This window comes from Carettochelys insculpta, chromosome 5, assembly GCF_033958435.1.
Source record: "Carettochelys insculpta isolate YL-2023 chromosome 5, ASM3395843v1, whole genome shotgun sequence".
Classification (NCBI taxonomy): domain Eukaryota; kingdom Metazoa; phylum Chordata; order Testudines; family Carettochelyidae; genus Carettochelys; species Carettochelys insculpta.
The window spans coordinates 28,212,002-28,227,068 of record NC_134141.1 but is presented as its reverse complement, the minus strand read 5'-3'; the positions used below and the strand labels follow the sequence as shown (position 1 = coordinate 28,227,068).

General features: G+C 40.0%; 1 protein-coding gene across 2 annotated transcripts in view; it reads left to right on the top strand.

The window, feature by feature from the left end:
• Positions 1-12,336: 12,336 nt before the first annotated feature.
• Positions 12,337-15,067, top strand: part of GLIS3 (GLIS family zinc finger 3) — a 254,534-nt gene continuing 251,803 nt past the window's right edge. For both annotated transcript variants that reach the window (XM_074994088.1, XM_074994087.1), the window contains exon 1: positions 12,337-12,782. In XM_074994088.1, coding sequence (XP_074850189.1) covers positions 12,398-12,782 — 385 coding nt within the window. In that variant the 5' untranslated portion in view covers positions 12,337-12,397. The remainder of the gene's footprint in view (positions 12,783-15,067) is intronic.

Here is a 15,067-nt window from a genome sequence, read left to right as displayed (position 1 = left end):
CCATGCTGCAGACAAATTGTGGTGTCTTTCCAGATGGTAGAAATCTTCCCTTGGGAAAAAAAAAACAAACTAAACCAAACCAAGACAACCCCGCAGTTCAGATGCAGTCACAAGTGTCACTCATAGCAAAGAAAGGCCACAAAGCTATTTAGTGTTCACCAGGTGGCAGTTTAATCTTCACACCTTTTTGTGTCACTTGATAATTTCTATTTGTTAAACTTTGCTGAACTGTACGTTCTGTTCCATGAATCAACTGGACTTTTTCCCTTCTTCTCTGAGAAATCACAATATGTTCTGATCTGTTGGCACTATTAATGCTTTAATTCAAAGCATTGGGAGGAAAAAGTGAGGGAGGATGTATCTCCACTGCTGTTTTTCTTAACATTTCTCATAATTTATTAGCCACAGAGGGACATCTAGAGGAGAGTGGATGCCAATGGAATTCGTTTGGGAGGTATAGACTTTTCACATAACTATGGGCTTTTAAGACTAGGCTTAGGGCTGTTGGTCTCTCCACAACAGAGATCTACAATCTGCTTACTGTGTGTTTACAATTAGATGTCAGAGATAGTTCTGCAGAATATGACTTGATAGAGTTTTCAGACATGGTTGTAATTAGCACAACGTGGGCTCTCGTGAAAAAGGTTTGAGAGAATAATACCCTTGGTAAGTTTTTGTACTCTCTTCAGGACTTTGTTTTGTATTAATGTAAAGATTGTCTCACTTTAGATGGAATGTGAAAGTTAAGAGGCCAGATTTTATTCTTAGTTATGTTAGCCTAAATTTACTTCAGGTATAGACTATGAATTATTTCAGATTTATGTTGGTGTGAATGAGAGAATTCTGCTAGGGATGATTTAAAATAATTTGTATTCTGATTAATACTTAAACAAATTCAAATGGTTCAAAAGTCACTTGTAATGGATAAATTCCAATCATGTAAGGAGGACAAAATGTGGATTTCAGCCTTTAATAGTGGCTTAATAGCAGTACCATTGTGTGATCCTTGAACTATAGCCAAATAATTCTCGAAATGGCCTTATGATGACCTCCAGTTCATAACACACATTCTTATATGTTAAGGAGAATCAGCTTCTAAGTTTGGGCCTACTCTAGATTACATTTTGTCCCCAGAAGCCTATGGGCCACAAAGTGTTGGAGCCTCCAAGGCCTGCTTGGATTTTGCAGTTTCTGGTGCTTCACAGGAGGAAACCAAAAACTGTAGGCAGCCTTGTAGTATGTACTGGCATCCAATCCCTCTCCTTCTCAGGATGTGTCCAGGATTCCACCCAAATGATTCATCAGGCCTTGAGGAGGATGTGAAGTAGGGTACTGACTGCAGAATTTCAATGGGGGTAATGTGTATGGGTTACTAATTGATGGATCTGAAAGACTGAATGAGGCCATGTTATTTGGAGATCTCCTATGGCTGACAACTTCAAGTTAAAATGACAGTGTAGTGGGGCAAGTGCCCCACTCCTGCAAGCAAGGGGTTCAGTCAAGCTGGAAGGAGCCTGTGCAGCATCCCCAGCCAATAAGAGAAGGGGTCCTATGGGGAGCCAATCAGACGACAGCTTGCTGGAGAAGCCCTGCATATAAGGAGCTGCTCCAGCAGAACTGGAAGAGTTTGGTCCTGGACAGTGAAGGTGCAGGACCAGCTTGCAATAAGAGCCAGCACCTCAGAGCACTACTGGGTAGGCTAAGGGGAGCTAGGGAGAGGCTCCAGCCTGATGTCTGCCAGGCTGCTGGCCCCAGAAGAGAGGGCCAGAAGGTGCAAGGGGTCACAGGGAAAGTGGCCCAGGGCATAAGTCAGAAAAGCGGAGAGAGGAGGAGGGCGGGACAACGCTGACATCAGACTGGGACTCAGAGTAGTGGGTGGGCCTGAATCCCCCCCGCACCTCTCCACACTGCACCTAGCCACGCCAACTGGGGCCAATATAGGCTGTGAGTTGCTTTTGAGATGAGGGACTTGATAGAGGTTGCAGCTGCCCTCATTGCTTGATGTCCTGAACAAGAACTGCTGTATCTCCTGGAAGGGGGCAAGGGAGTGTAGTGGGCACTGCCAGAGGATGGTGTCCCAAAGAGGACCTTGCAACTCTGGAAGTGACATGGGTCCCAAGCAGAGCACAAACTGTAGCAGGAAGTGGGGGTGGAGAACACATTGGCCAGAGGAAGGTGCTTTGCGGAGGAGAGGGAACAAATTCTCTGAGCAGCCATCAAGAGGCACCGTGGCAGTGAGCTTGGCATGTGCCAGGTCAGTCAAGAAGCAGACAGGGAAGCTTGTAGGGAGAAGCTTTCTCAGTGTTATTGTCACAGAGGGAGCTTTGCTAACCAGTTTGAGAGGCAATTATGACAGCTCTATCCCCTTCAAACCTTGTACCCAAACATAAGCAAGTGTGATTTTTTTTTTCTAAAGACCTGTGCGGAAAAGCTAGTACGGCAAGCGTCTGGAGGAAGGCTGTTTGTGAGTGGTTGTGAGATGCTTAGGCTCAGGATACCGGAAGGTTGCATTTCTAACAGAGCAGAATTTTATGGTTCTGTTTTCTGAGGTATTTGACTTTGTTCCCATAGTGAGGTGGGAGGGACTGTAAGATGCCTTAACTTAGTCTTCTTGCTTCTGTGTCTTTGTGGTAGGTAAGTTATACACAAAACAATCTAAAGTCACGCATCATGTTGTGGTTGTGTATATTAATATTTTTGCCAAGAAATCTCTAATTGTTATCCTTGTTTGTTGAGATACAAAACAAAAATGTATAAAATAAAATTAAAAGACTGAATATATCTATGGAGAAAACACTTCAGGAAGGAATGATCTTATCTAGAGCACCATAAGAGCTGTAACAGTCAAATATCACAGGAATAAAAATCCTCCATTCTGTTTAATCAACTATGAGTGTTCACTATTTCTGCTTGTTTAAATTAGACCCATAAAGTATGTTTGACATAGTCTTTCACTTAGTTTTGAACTTCTCACTCAAGCAAAACTACTATTGATTTCATTGGGAGTTTTTTCCTAAATATGGATTGTAGGATCAAATTTTACAGGTGAGATTTTCAGATACTCAGATTGGTCTAACTCTGCTTCCACTGCAGTCAATGTGTTTTATCTTCAAATAGGACGACCCTCAATATATTATGTACAGTACATACATACCGTACTAGAAGCACAGATATTTATCAATTCATCTTTTGTTTCTTTTTATGAAGGAATTGATTCAGTTTTTCCAGACTTGCAGCTTGAATTTAACACATACTATGTGGTTTACTGAAAGTAGACTCATGAGTCAGACATGTGGATTTTGAGTAACTGTTGTCATGTTGTTAGTAACAATGATGTCAGCTAAATAAAATACAGTTTTAAAAATAGTGGGCCTAATCATGCTTCTGCACACATCAGTGTGAGCAAGAATGGACCCGAGACTGGATGGTATCCATTTTTAAATGGTATTTTCCAGCTATAAACAAAATATGATGCTCATGTTTATATCCCATATTTGATGTTATAGTAAAGCAAAGACTAACAGAAGAATACAATCTCAGGATAGTTTTCGTTTTATTGGTAATATTTTTGTGTTTTTAAGTTGTGATATTACATTTTTACATTTGTATTTACATGCTTCATATATAATTTTGTATTCAGTGACTTCTTTGATGTAGTATGCTTACGTTTTCCATGATTAATATGGTTGTAAGTTTTAAAAAAAGACTGCACTAGGGGCTGGTAATGGGTCTGATTTGACAACCAGTCACTGCTCAGCAAAACATTTAAGCAAGCATTTAACTTTCAGCAGGTGCTTAAGTTCCATAGCCTTACGGTTAATCACGTTTTAGTGTTTTGCTGAGTGGGGATGGTCTTAAGCACACATTTAAATGCTGAACTGGTGCCTGTGTGAGTAATTGGCATGACTGAAAAATCATGAAAAGATAAAAATCTGTGGGATGTTATAATAACTGGCTATAACCTAGACATAGACATCTGTCTGGGATGGTCTAGACAGTGCTTGATCCTGCCCTGAGGGCAGGAGACTGAACACAATGACCTCTTGAGGCCCCTTCCAGTTCTAGTGTTCTATGATTCTGTGGTTCTAATTATTAGCAGAAATATGCAGCTATAGAGATATAGGCCTGAAAGGGACCTTGAGGCATCATTAAACCCAGCCTTCTTCACTGAGGCAGGACCAAGTAAATCTATTCTAGATCATCCCTGAAAGGTGTTGGTTCTTAATAACCTCCAGTGATTGGAATTCCAACACTATACTTAGGAGCCTATTCCAGAGCTTGACTTCCTTTTTTAGTTAGAAACTTCTTCCTAAAATATCTAACCTGAATCTCCCTTGCTGCAAATTAAACCCATTGCTTCTTGTCCTACGTTCAGTGGACATGGGGAACAATAGAACACTGTCCTCTTTTTAACAGCCCTTCACATATTTGAAGACCATTTCAAGGTCCCTCTGTCTTTTTTTCAATTCTAAACATACCCAGTTTTTTTAATTCTTTCCTGAGAAGCTTCCTGATCAGAAGAGGGATAGAATGCTGTGTGCATAATGATGAGGGAGATAAAAGAACAATAAAGGTGTTATGTATATAGTTAATGGAATCAAAATAGCAAATATCTGTTGTGCTTTACATCTTTAGTTATTTTGGTTTAAGTATCTGTGGACAATATTTTTGATAGCTTAAAGTGTTTCTTTATCTGTTTAACAGAATCAGTGTAAAGAAACTGAAATAAGAGTGTGTGGAGACACTCTGGGTTTGTCATCACTGAAGGGAAGATTAATGCTGCCATAGTTGATCTTCCAGAGTTCGATTTAACGTGTCTGGTAGGGACATGCTAAATCAAGCTAAGGGGGCACTGGTACTCCTGTTCCTCTGGAGGAGTAAGGGGAAGTCGATGAGACCATTCACTCCCATCAATCTTCTACAGTGGAGATGGAACAAAAGCTCTAATTAAGGTACATTGATTTCAGCTACATAATTATCATAGTTGGGGTTGCATATCGTAATTCAAACTTCCCCTGTAGACCTGGCCTCTAACTGAAATAATGAAGAGTGTGAATTATGACAACAGAACTCCTTTGATTTAATTGGCCATTTATGCAAGCATGAAATGTAACAAAGCTAGTAAAGGATTACTTCAACTGCTGCAGATGTAAATTGGTCAAATGTCACAATGGGGCAAAGTTTAAAGAAGCAGTTTCTCAGCTGCATAAATGGTGGTTTCCTGGAACACTGATGTGAGTGTATTCAAGTGGAGAGGTCATTCTCCAAGATAGCCCGAAGTGACACATAGTAGTCAATCCAAGATGTAACACTAGTTAACTATGTAATAATGATCCCAATACAATTAATTTATTAATGAGAAAGGAATTAAACATATCCTACAGTTAAAAAGTACAGAAATTAAAATCCTTATGTTTGCCGGGGAGGTCACAAAAGTTTCTGTACAGTCACAGCAGTAATGCAGACTGTTAACCGAAAAAGGAAGTAGGATGGGCTGGAGGAGAAAACAATGACAAAACTGACAAGGTATAAATGGCTTAGTTCAGGAGACTATTTTAGCCAAATAGGTATTCTGCAGGACACAGAAATCTAACCCTAGTGAAGCCACGAGAACACAACGTTAACTGTGCCAGGTAAAGTGTCCAATGAAAATGATTGTAAAGAAGGAATTTAAAGATCAAATAGCCAGAGACACAGAAACATTCTTAAAGTTATACCAGAAGCATAAAACCTATGAGAGAATCAGTGAGTCTGCTAGGTTAGCTGGGAATAAAGGGGAAAAAGGTATTGGCCTGGGACTCTGGAGACCCATGTTCGGTTTTTTGCTCAGACAAATATTTCCTCGTTACCTTGGGCAAATCACTTAGTCTTTCTGTGCATAAATTTTCCATGTGTCATCTGAGAGTAATAGCACTTTCCTATTTCACAGAGGTGTTGTAAGGAGAAGCACATTAAAATTGTGAGGCAGTCAGACGCTGTGGTCATGGTGGGCTGTTACATACGGGGAAACCAAAGAAGAAATTGCAGAGAAGTTAAGCCCACACTGCCTTTACCTCAGAGGATATGGGGGGGACTTATGCTGTAGAGTTCAAAATGTCATTTATGTCTATGTATGAAAAAGGAAAAGGTGGCAGATGCGGAGGAGAGTAAATTTGATTTTTTTAAAAAAATTGGCTTCTTTTTGAAAATGTAAAGTGTTATTAGTAGCACACTTAATAGATTTTAAAATATGTTTATTTTGTTTAGCGCCTCTTTAATATTATTGACTAATGCATATATTTTTCTCCATGTACATAAATGTCAACAGTACTGAAAGAAGTTACATATGACTATCAAAAAGAATATCAACTTGATATTTTAATCGGAATTAACAAATTATATTGGTAGAATCATTAACTTGAAATTCAGTGAAGTATAGTAGATTTCTTCTGTAAGTGTGAAAAACAGTAACAGATGATAAAAACTTGACAACAAATTAAAGTATTGAAGCTTATTGTAGCATATAGAATTACATAAAAGTAACAAGGTGGATTTGGGAGAGCCCTTTACACGTGTGTGGTGTGTGTGTGTGTGTATTGTATAGAAATATTTTTCTGTCAATTAATCTAAATACACTGTTGCTGAACAAAACTAATAAACCTGTCACATATAATCTCCTCTTTATTATGTTTGCATTTTTCTAATCTAGTTAAAAATTATAGACAAGAATGAGTCTGACTAGCTGCTGATTTATACTGGTGTAGTGTGTAGTCTTGCCAACATCATGACAGATTTTTGTTTATAAGTTCTTTTCTAAAGAGCCAGTCACCTGTGTTAGGGCAAGGTACAATCTGCTTACTAAAATGAACCTTGGGAATCCAAGAACATTCAGCTCTGTCTGTCCTTGGTTGAATTGGAAAATGTGATTTATGCTGCAGCCGTGCACAAATATAAATGATATTGCTTTTTTAACCAATATGTTTTCTATCTTGTTGTAATATAAAAAAGAACACAAAACAAACAAAAAACCACCCAACTATGAAAATTAAGGGAATAGATTAGAGCCTTCATTGTCTAATAACAAACTGAAATATGCTTATGCGTGTGTATCTATGTATGTGTTAATCTGTATTCATTAAATATGTATTTCATTAACCGCCCCCCGCCTTCACGTTGCTGAGCACTATGGTCCCAGTACTCCAAAACTGGGTATATGTGCTTAGTTTTTTAGTATATCAGGGCTATAGTGCTTAGACCTTCATAGAATACTAGGACTGGAAGGGACCTTGAGAGGCCATCGAGTCCAGCCCCCTGCCCCAATGGCAGGACCAAGTACTGTCTAAACCATCCCTGATAGACATCTATTTAACCTGTTCTTTATTATCTCCAGAGATGGAGATTCCACAACCTCCCTTGTTAATTTATTCCACTGTTTGACCACCTTGACAGTTAGGAACTTTTTCCTAATGTCCAACCTAAACCTACCTTGCTGCAGTTTAAGCCCGTTGCCTCTTGTTCTATCCTCAGAGGCCAAGAAGAACAAGTTTTCTCCCTCCTCCTTATGACACCCTTTTAGATACCTGAAAACTGCTATCATCTCTCCCCTCAATCTTCTCTTTTCCAAACTGAACAAGCCCAGTTCTTTCAGCCGTTCTTCATAGGTCACATTCTCCAGACCTTTAATCATTCTTGTAGCTCTTTTCTGGACCCTTTCTAATTTCTCTACATCTTCCTGGAACTGTGGTTCCCAGAACTGGACACAATACTCCAGCTGAGGCCTAACCAGCGCAGAATAGAGCGGAAGAATGGCTTCTCCTGTCTTGTTCACAACACACCTATTAATGCATCCCAGAATCATGTTTGCTTTTTTTGCAGCATCACACTGTTGACTCATATTTAGCTTGTGGTCCACTATAACCCCTAGATCCCTTTCTTTTGTAGTCATTCCTAGACAGTCTCTCCCCATTCTGTATGTGTGAACTACTCTCTGGGTACGGTTATCCAGCCAGTTATGGACCTACCTTATAATAGCCTCATCTAAATTGTATTTGCCTAGTTTTTTGATAAGAATATCGTGTGAGACCATATCAAATGCTTTAGTGAAGTCTAGGTATACCACATCTACCACTTCTCCCCTATCCACAAGGCTCGTTATCCTATCAAAGAAAGCTATCAGATTAGTTTGACATGATTTGTTCTTTACAAATCCATGCTGGCTATTCCCTATCACCTTACCACCTTCCAAGTGCTTGCAGATGATTTCTTTAATTACCTGCTCCATTATCTTTCCTGGCACTGAAGTTAAGCTGACTGGCCTGTAGTTTGCTGGGTTATTCTTATTCCCCTTTTTATAGATGGGCACTATATTTGCCCTTTTCCAGTCTTCTGGAATCTTTCCTGTCTCCCATGATTTTCCAAAGATGATAGATAAAGGCTCAGATACCTCCTCTGTCAGCTCCTTGAGTATTCCAGAATGCATTTCATCAGGCCCTGGTGACTTGCAGACATCTGATTTTCCTAAGTGATTTTTAACTTGTTCTTTTTTTTTATTTCAACTTCTAACCCTACCCCTTTCCCACTAGCATTCACTATGTTGGGCACTCTTTCATCAGACTTCTCAGTGAGGACTGAAACAAAGAAGTCATTGAGCATCTCTGCCATTTCCAAGTTCCCTGTTACTGTTTCTTCCTCCTCACTGAGCAATGGCCCTACCCTGTCCCTGGTCTTCCTCTTGTTTCTAATATATTTATAAAAAGCCTTCTTGTTTCCCTTTATGCCTGTAGCTAGCTTGAGCTCATTTTGTGCCTTTGCCTTTCTCATCTTGCTCCTGCATTCTTGTCTTGTTTGCCTATATTCATCCTTGGTGATTTGTCCTTGTTTCCATTTTTTATATGATTCCTTTTTTATTTTGAGATTATGCAAGATCTCCTGGTTAGGCCAAGGCGGTCTTTTTCCATATTTTCTGTCTTTCCTACACAGCGGGATAGCTTGCTTTTGGGCCCTTAATAATGTCCCTTTGAAAAACTGCCAGCTCTCCTCAGCTGTTTTTCCCCTCAGTTTTGCTTCCCATGGGACCTTACCTACCAGCTCTCTGAGTTTACCAAAATCTGCCCTCCTGAAATCCATTATCTCTACTTTGCTGTTTTCCCTTCTACCCTTCCGTAGAATTGTGAACTCTATGATTTCATGATCACTTTTACCCAAGGTGCCTTCCACTTTCAAGTTCTCTACCAATTCCTCCCTATTTGTTAAAATCAAATCTAAAACAGCTTCCCCCCCAGTAGCTTTTTCAACCTTTTGGAATAAAAAATTGTCGCCAATACAATCCAAGAACTTACTGGATAGTCTGTGTGCTGCTGTATTAGTTTCCCAACATATATCTGGATAGTTGAAGTCCCCCATCACCACCAAATCCTGGGCCCTGCATGACTTTGTTAGCTGTTTAAAAAGAGTCTCATCCACCTCTTACACCTGGGTAGGCGGCCTGTAATAGACTCCTAGCAGGACATCACCCTTGTTTTTTTTACCCCTCTTAGTCTAACCCAGAGACTCTTAACATGTCCATCTCCTACGTCCATCTCCACCTCAGTCCCAGTGTGTACATTTTTAATATATAAGGCAACACCTCCGCCCTTTCTTCCCTGTCTATTCTTCCGAAGCAGGCTGTATCTTTCAATACCAACATTCCAACCATGTGTATTATCCCACCAAGTTTCCGTGATGCCAATGATGTCATAGTTATATTTATTTATTAGCACTTCCAGTTCTTCCTGCTTATTACCCCTACTTCTTGCATTTGTATATAGGCATCTAAGATATTGATTTGATCTTGCCTCCCTGTTTTGCCCTCACCCTCTTTTTACTCTGACATTGTTGCCCATGCTGCCTCCCATTTCTGACCCATCTCCCAGGTTTCCATGTTCTCCACTTACCTGTGGGCTTTGCTCCCCTGCCCCCGTCGAACCTAGTTTAAAACCCTCCTCGCTAGGTTAGCCAGTCTGTGTCCAAATATGGTCTTTCCCCTCCTCGAAAGGTGAACACCTTGTGGGATTGAAGTTCTTAAGTATGAGAGTAGAGTAGTCAGTGAGGTTCTCTGGGTACCTGGCACCAAGAGTCACTTTGCTGCCCTTGCTTCCAGCATGAGGCAGTCTTGCTAGGGGCAACTGATGTTCACTCCCTGACTCCACTAGCTTTTCAGCCACTCAGGCACTCTCTCCTGGGCTCTACCACCCTTGTCTCTGTCTTGTAGGTCAACAAGAGGTGCATCTGTGTCCGCCAGAAGTGTGTCCTTGTGATATTTAGCACCTGACAGTGGCTACTCACCCAGATCCACTCACCCCAAAGAAGCAATGTGCCTCAGTTTACTAGTCTGACTTTAAACCACCATACCTGTATAATGCACAGCATTTATGAGCACTTAAACTGAAACAAAAATTGCTTTATTTAAGAAAGAATAGAGATTCAACTAGAAATGACAGAGTGGTGGAAAAAAAGGGTTACAACACAAAACAAAACTATAAAACATGAACTTGGGTCTACATTTAATAACAGTTACACTTCCTGTTTAATAAAGTAGTTTTCTCTCCAAAGTTCAGTCTGTTGCAGAGCTTATTGACAGGAAGCAGAATCCAAACTATCATGAAAATACCCTTAGCCAACAAGATAGTTCCTTCGTGAATGAATAAAGAGACCCTCTCCCCACTCTGTGAAATACTGAAATAGTCTTTTGCATCTGGGAGATCCTCTGTCTATTGCAACATTCTCTTTTTTTTTTTAACCTCCAGCTGGTTTTGATTCTTTGCAGTTGGCTTCTATGGCTTTCCATTGATAGTCTTGGGATGGAGCAAGGCTAGACAATTAGCCCTGCATTACACCGCCAGCTAACCAAAGGGTGGTGACAACACCATTCTGTCTGGATGGGTCATCACTAAAAAAAAAAATAGTATCCTGTGATGACTAACCTTTACTCCAAAGCCATAAAGTGTATTTTAAATATAGTTACGTCGTTCCTTAAATTTTCTCTGTGCATACATCTTGCAAAGATAATGAGTCTTCCTATGGTTATGAGTTCTCTGTGGATACTTGACTTTATAGATAAATACCCTGCAAGACGTGTTTGTTGTGGTGAGTTTGTCAGGTCTGAGATGTAAGTTGTTTGCAAAGAACAGGGGATCCTTTGCCAAGTGGCCTCTGTGTCAGGTACTCTTATGGAGTTCAGTCATGAACCATCTGGCCCTGCGTCCATTGATTTCAGTGGAATTACTTGTGCATAAATGTTTTGCTGGATCAGGGCTATGATTCTTAGTCTTTTGAAGAGAGAGCCCCATGAGTCTGCAGGAATATAAATATGTATGTCATCTGAGTTTCTCTGTTTTGTGTGTACAAATTGCGATTGTGCAAACCAGGTAGGTAGACATTTAGGTCCTGAGTCAGCGGAACACTTCAGCATGTGCTTAAATTTAAACATTTGATTCTGGTGGTTAAAATTAACCATGTGCTTAAGTGTTTTGCTGAACTGGAACCCAAATTGTCCCATTTGTGTGTTACCTTAACCACCTGATTTTCATCCACAAATGCAGCTTCTGTTCATAAATCTGTTTGTGTGTGTGTATAAGAGAACTGTCATAAAAATGCAAGTGAACACATACCCTGGGAAAGACTTGGACTTGCACAGTTAAAAGGCTGCCTTGGAAAATTTGGCCCTATGCTCCATTATGACCTTTAAAACAGCGTGAATTTATAAGATTGCCATTGCGATCCACCTTTCTAATAATTGCAGTTATTCTTTATGAACAGTAGAGCATGGCTTAGTTTTCTTTTCCTGGTAAAGTCCTATTCTGGGTGGTAGAGAAGACTCCTTTGCAATCTGTTTGGATGTATTGGATGTATTTTAGAATATCAGCTGGCATCTTTTTCACGTTGGCTGCTGTGTTGTGGTTTTCAGCACCTTTTTAATCAACAGACTGAAGAGCTGGCAGAATGGGATAGTGGTGCTCATCCTGTCGATGACTTCCACTCACCAGCCGCTTTTCACTCAGCTGATTTCCTTCTCTTGCTCAGCATTCACTCCCTTTCATGGTTAGTTTCTCTGGCATGAAGACATCTGACCTTATTGTAAACTTCTGTTTTCGAAGGGGCAGGTTTTCTTATTACAGTTCTGAGTTATCATTCAGGTTTGTTCTCTGCCTTTGATTGCTTGTTAATTGCTCACACTTTGCAGCTCATGATCAATATTTTTTCATTTACCTAAATGTCATGCACAGCCCTGTCATCATGTATTGTTTACTACAGTGTAACATATTTATATGTGTTTTTTAAACAGGCCTAGTCACTATGGATAACATACTGGCCTTGAACTGACGTCACTGAGACCCGTGGATCTGTATAACACTATTTTGATCATTGCAACTACTTAACAATGAATGGGAGGTCATGCGGTATGGGCCACCGGACATCGGGTACTCCCCATGGGCCTGGGATGATCAATGGACAGCAAATTCCACCGATCAGAGTTCACACAGGGACGCCCTGCCCATCTTTGAATAGCAGCACCCCAAGCCCAACTATTGGAAGTTTGTCTACCAGCCTCCATTTAAAGATGCCCCTTGGAGGAGGGGTAGCTCCTCAGAGCAACATCACTGATAGTACTATCCACCTCCCTGCTTTAAGTCCCAGGAGACAAGTGGTTACAAATGGGAAGCCTTTATTCCAAGTCCCACAGCCTCCAGGGCTGCCGGCACCCCAGTCTTTAAAGCCAAAGCTGCAAGAGTTTGGGAACACTTTCTCCCCAAGCACAGTTAAAGGTAGGAGCCATTTTCCAACACTACGAGTATTGTTTTTCTGATTATGATCCTTCCTTTGCTGCCATCTCATGCTTAACAGTATTGGTTTCTAGGTTATAAGGTCCAAATCTTGGTGTTTTATCACAGTTCTTACCAACCAAATAGGGTACAAACTGTGAGAAAAAAAATTAAATAGGGCATAGTTTGATTATTACCACAGGATTTTCAATATTTAATAGTTGCCCAGAATTGTTGTATTGTTTAAAAAAAAAAAAAGGTCAGCGAGCATGTTATCAGCATATTCTGACTTTGCTTTGCTACTGCAGTGTCTTAGATCAACAAGTCCAAGTGGTAATTTTATTTGCTTTTGTAGAAAGTTGTGCAAGTGCTTCAGGAAAAACTCTCTAGTGGATGTAAGAGCACAGCCTTCTATGAATGACTCTCAACTGCTCATGGAAACAGCAGTGTTGTCAAGGTTTTTGAAGTGAGTGCACTGCATAGTATATAAAACTCTTCAGATACATTGAAGAGCTACTACCCACCAAACACACTTCAACCATGATGTGCTGGTTGATTGCACCCATTTTTGGAAACCGTTGTAGTCGCCCTCCCTAACTAGTGAGGAGAAAACCTCACAAGGTGTGGAGCTCAGTTCTATGTGGATAGGCATTTGCTACTCAGAGGCTTAGCTGAGCCACTTGAAGCTGTGGTGTCTGTGGAGGGTGGGGAGTCTGGAACTGGGGGATTTGAATCAGGTTTGAAATCTTGAGCACCATTTGTAGGCATTTTAGTACCTCCCCTCCAGTCCTGGAAGTACGTAGGGTTCCAGATTGAATGAAAGAACAGTTAAATTTTTTCAAACATCAGGAAAAGTTTTTGGGTTGAGTGAAAGATTGGAGGTGGGATGAGGTGGGAAATATCCTATTTGTTCCAAGGGATTTGCTTTAGCTGTCTTTTGTTTTTCACTGCTTTAAATATATGGTTGCAGTGTTTGAGGCATTTATTGTCTTTAATGAATATGTCGTGTCTACATCTGATCATAGCAGGCATATTGGACATACTGGATTTTTTTGGAAAGCTCTTTCTGAGCTTTTACTGTAAGGAATAAAGAGGGTTGAAAAGTCAAGATATATTCTTTGTCCTTGAAGGAAAAGCAGACCGTATTAGGACTAACTGAGTATGTGAACTGTGTTTAGTAAAGATACATATTGGTGCTGAAGTCAAGTAAAAAAAGCAATACTAATCTACATTAAAACATGCTCGCTCAAAGTACTAGTAATTGTTTAAAGGGCACATTTCTATTTTGTAACTATGTTGCAAGAGTTCAAAAGAAAACGTCATTCAACGTGGTACTCCCCTATTGAGAGTAATATTTTGTAACACATTTATATATTGTGAGAATTCATAACATACTGTTTTTTCTTATTCTCTGGATCACAAAGGCGAGTCTGAACTGGTATTATTGTATGTCTCTTACTTTAGGTAAGTATTATCTTACTTAATTTGTGGCCCTGATTGCTAACGTAGTTACTAGTACAGTGTTAAGCCATCTGATAAAGAAAATAACGTAGGATTTTTCACTATGTAAAAATAATTCAAAGTAGTCATAGATGTGTTTATTTTTAGATGTGTGTATTTAACTGCACTTTGTGAACAGTTTCACTTAAAAGGATATTCACTAATAACAGTATCAGCAAAGCTGAAAGTGACACTTGAAAGGCAGGAGTGGGTTGAGAGAAAAGGGATTAGGGCAGAAGGGAAAAAAAGTGATCCTGGGTCTGCGTAAAAGACCTTTTGAAATACCATGAGGGAACAGAAAAGTCTTATTAATAGAAATAATAATAATTACAAAACCAGGATGTTGTTTAAAGAGTTTTCTCAGAAAAATAAATTTTAAAAATGTATCATCTTCAAATAATAAAATTGACATCATCGCTTTTAAAGAGTAGTTGTGCTCTACTTTTACATAATGCACATGTAAGTGGAAATAACCTGAGTTCTGTTCTGACCTGTATACCAGCTATAGAATTGTTAACTTAGTTACAGTTGCAGGCTCTATGGCTACAGTCACACCAGCAAGTTTTGCTGACAAAACTCCAGTTTTGTTGACAAAACTGGTGGTACGTCCATACACAAAATATGTTTTGCCAACAGTTTGTCGACAAAATGCAGCGCTTTCGCTGACAGCATTCTGCCTCTCAGCCATGAGGCATAACTCTGATGTTGACAGATTCTGTCTGCAAAATAAACTGTGTTGACATTTGTGTGTGTGTGTGTGCACGCGCTGTGCTTCAGGGTGCCTCTTT